Source organism: Lonchura striata, chromosome 4A (genome assembly GCF_050655825.1).
Source record: "Lonchura striata isolate lonStrDom1 chromosome 4A, ASM5065582v1, whole genome shotgun sequence".
Lineage (NCBI taxonomy): Eukaryota > Metazoa > Chordata > Aves > Passeriformes > Estrildidae > Lonchura > Lonchura striata.
The window spans coordinates 21013727-21017783 of record NC_140742.1 but is presented as its reverse complement, the minus strand read 5'-3'; the positions used below and the strand labels follow the sequence as shown (position 1 = coordinate 21017783).

At 56.1% G+C, this 4057-nt stretch overlaps 1 protein-coding gene across 1 annotated transcript; it reads right to left on the bottom strand.

Annotated features, from left to right (window-relative positions):
- Nucleotides 1-1576: 1576 nt before the first annotated feature.
- Nucleotides 1577-3467, bottom strand: LOC146763317 (olfactory receptor 14C36-like). Its single transcript, XM_085570431.1, has one exon. It carries the CDS (start codon nt 3095-3097, stop codon nt 2165-2167), a length of 933 nt encoding a protein of 310 aa, XP_085426557.1. The 5' UTR covers nt 3098-3467; the 3' UTR covers nt 1577-2164.
- Between the last annotated feature and the right edge of the window lie 590 nt (nt 3468-4057).

Genomic DNA, 4057 nt, shown 5'->3' with positions numbered 1-4057 from the left:
GCTCCCCATCATTTAGCATCAGTCCTGGCTCACCAGGGAGGTCCCAGAGCACTGGAGGGGCCAGTGTGAGCCCATCCCCAAGAAGGGCTGGAAGGAGGATCTGGGGAACTCCAGGCCTGTCAGCCTGACTTCGGTGCCCGGGAACAGATCACCTTGAGTGCCACCACAGGGCACCCACAGGATGGCCGAGGGGTCAGAGCCAGCCAGTGTGGATTTAAGAGGGGCAGGTCCTGCCTGAACAACCTGATCTCCTTTTATAACCAGGTGACCCACCTGTGGATGTGGGAAAGGCTGTGGATGTGTCCATCTGGATTTCAGCAAAGCCTTGGACACTGTTTCTGACAGCATTCCCTGGAAAAGCAGCAGCCCACGGCTTGGGCAGGTTCCCTCCTGGCTGGGAGATGGAAGAGCTGGCTGGAGGCTGGGCCCAGAGAGGGGTGGGGATGGTGCTGCACCCAGCTGGTGTCCAGTCCCTGCTGCTGTCCCCCAGGGATCTGTGTTGGGCCCAGTCCTGTTTAACATCTTCACTGGTGATCTGGGTGAGGGGATCGAGCCCAACATCCCCAAATTTGGAGATGACACCAAGCTGGGTGTTAGTGTGGATCTGCTGGAGGGCAGGACAAGAAGACAGCCTTCAGCTGCAGCAGGGGAGGTTTAGGCTGGACAAGAGGAAGAAGTTCTTCACAGAAAGGGTGAGTGGGCATTAGAATGGGCAGGCCAGGGGGGACGTGGCAGAGTCACTGTCCCTCTCCAGTGGCACTCAGTGGCATGGTCTGGGTGACAAGGCGGTATTAGGGCATTGGTTGGACTTGATGATCTCAAAGGTCTTTTCCAGCCTATTTGATTCTGTCATTGTATGATGATTGGGACACTCTGGGGTCATTGTGACACTGCAGGGCCTCGTGGAACTAAGAGGACCATGGTGACACTGTGCAGCCCCATAGAACCAGGGCTCCATTGAGTGCTCTGGGGCCAAATGGAACCAGGGAGTCCCTGTGACACTGGGTCCTGGTGGAACCACAGAGGCCATTGTGACACTGCAGGGCCTCGTGTGACCAAGGGGTTTCACCCCTGTGACACTGCCAAACCAAGGAGAGCATTGGGAGAGTCCAGGGCCCAGTGGAACCAAGGGGCCCTTCTGACACTGCAGGGCCTCATGGAACCAAGGGGACATTGTGACAATGCAGGACCTTGTGTAACCAAGGGGCCACTGTGACACTCTGGGGCCTCAAGGAATCTGGAGCGCTGTTGTGACACTGTGTGGCCTCGTGGAAACAAGGAGTCCATTGTGACACTGAGGGGACTTGTGGAAGCACAGAGAGCACTGTGACAGTGTGGGACCTCATGTGACCATGGGGCCTTTGTGACACCCTGGGGCCCCATGGAACCAAGGGGCCACTGTGAAACTGCGGCACCAAAGAGAACATTGTGACACTGTGGCGCCCCATGGAACCAAGGAGTCCATTGTCACATTTTGGGGCCCCATGGAACCAAGGACAATTTTGCAGATGACACCAAGCTGGATGTGAGTGTGGATCTGCTGGAGGGCAGGACGGCTCTGCACAGGGCCCTGGACAGGCTGGATCCAGGGCCCAAACCCAACAAGGTGAGGTTTAACAAGTCCAAGTGCCAGGTCCTGCACTTTGGCCACAACAACACTTGCAGTGCTACAGGCTGGGGACAGAGTGGCTGGACAGCAGCCAGGCAGAAAGGGACCTGCAGGGACTGATGGACAGCAGGCTGGACATGAGCCAGCTGTGTGCCCAGGTGGCCAAGAAGGCCAATGGCTCCTGGCCTGGATCAGGAATGATGTGGCCAGCAGGACCAGAGCGGCTGTGCCAGCACAGAACTGCCCCCTGCTCTGCACAGAGACATTGCTGCTGCAGCTCCAGAGGAGGCAACAAAAGGGGCATCTCTGCAGAAAACTCTGATTGGACATAATTTAGCTCCTTTAAAACTGCCAAGAGCACAGCCCCTAATTGACACAGTCTGTGGCCACAGGGAAGGTGGAGGTGAACAAAATGAGAAATGGCCCAAACAATGACATTTCTTTGTGGAAAACATTAAAATGTAAAACAAAGAAAAAGAACCTCCAAATGGAAAAGAACAAGAAGTATCAAAGATGACTTTTATTACAAGTGATTTGCAAAAATTGGCCAGGAGTTTAATGTCCCTGGAAGCATCCAGTCATCAGTCTCCACAGTGCAGCCTTGAGCTCCTGGTTCCTCAGGCTGTAGATGAGGGGGTTCAGGGCTGGAGGCACCACCGAGTACAGAACTGACAGGGCCAGATCCAGGGATGGGGAGAAGATGGAGGGGGGCTTCAGGTAGGCAAATGTGGCAGTGCTGAGGAACAGAGAGACCACGGCCAGCTGAGGGAGGCAGGTGGAAAAAGCTTTGTGCCGTCCCTGCTCTGAGGGGATCCTCAGCACGGCCCTGAAGATCTGCACATAGGAGAAAACAATGAACAGAAAACAACACAACGATAAACTGAAAATAACCACAGGAACCCAATGTTCTCTGAGGTAGGATTTGGAGCAGGAGAGCTTGAGGATCTGGGGAACCTCACAGAAGAACTGGTCCAGGTCATTGCCCTGGCACAGGGGCAGGGAAAATGTATTGGCTGTGTGCAGCAGAGCATTGAGAAAGGCACTGGCCCAGGCAGCTGCTGCCATGTGGGCACAAGCTCTGCTGCCCAGGAGGGTCCCGTAGTGCAAGGGTTTGCAGATGGACACGTAGCGGTCATAGCACATGATGGTCAGGAGGAAATACTCTGCTGAGATGAAGATCAGAAGGAAAAAGAGCTGAGCGGCACATCCTATGTAGGAGATTGTGGTGGTGTCCCAGAGGGAATTGTGCATGGCTTTGGGGACAGTGGTGCAGATGGAGCCCAGGTCGCTGAGGGCCAGGTTGAGCAGGAAGAAGAACATGGGCATGTGCAGGTGGTGGCTGCAGGCTACGGCGCTGATGATGAGGCCATTGCCCAGGAGGGCAGCCAGGGAGATGCCCAGGAAGAGGCAGAAGTGCAGGAGCTGCAGCTGCCGCGTGTCTGCCAGTGCCAGCAGGAGGAAGAGGCTGATGGAGCTGCTGTTGGACATTTGCTCTGGCTGCACATGGGCACCTGTTCATGGAGAAAGGACAGGGACAAGTCAGGAGAGGCTGCTTGGAGCCAAACCTGGGCCATTCCCTGCAGCTTGTCCTGCTGGGACTCACCCACCCTCGTTCCTGCTCTGGGAAAACCTTCACCCAGGTCCCTCCCTGATCTCCGGTTGTGCTGGCTGAGTGTGCCAGGAGCAGCCAGGCCTGTGCATGGGGGCCCTCGAGGAGCCATCCCTGCCCCCCTGCCCTTGGTTTGTGGCCATGTGGCAGAGGGACAAGGCTGGATATTCAGGATTTTTCATGGAAGTTTCTCTTACTGCAGAAAAGCTTGCTAGCATCTGCACTCCCAGGTCTAACGAATGGCAGGAGCTGGTTTAAGGAATTGTTTTCTTACCCACACATCATTCATGGCTCTCTGAGGTCAGAAATCCCCAGCATTCCTGCTGCACTCAGATTTTTACACTGAGAGATGTGAGAGGCAAAGGATTCCCTGTGGCTGAGGGCAGGTGAGGGGCCGCATGGGCTTGTTCCCCCAGCACTGCTCTGTTCAGCCCCCTCTGCTTCCCTGAGCATCTCCCTGGGCCTGGACATCCCCTCCTGAGAGGTGCCTTGTCCCTGCCAGTGCTCACAGAGCCCATCCCACCCTGTGTGGCCTCGGCCCGGCCCTACAGAAACCTGCCTGTGTGCAGGGCCCTGGCTGGGGCAGGCTCTGTGTGCAGCTGGGCAAGGGCAGCTCAGGAGAGCCCTGCTGGGCCCTGCAGAGGTGATGCTGCTGCTGCCCAGGGCTGAGGAGTGGCTGAAGGCCCTTTGGGAGGCTCCCAGCAGAGACACTGACCAGCCAAAGTCACAGTTCTGGAGTCTCTGTACATGTTCAAACATTCCTTTGATGATCCTTTCAACTGAGAATGTTCTGTGGTTCTGGGATTACGATTCCTGTTCTGCTTCTCTTATCCCTCTGG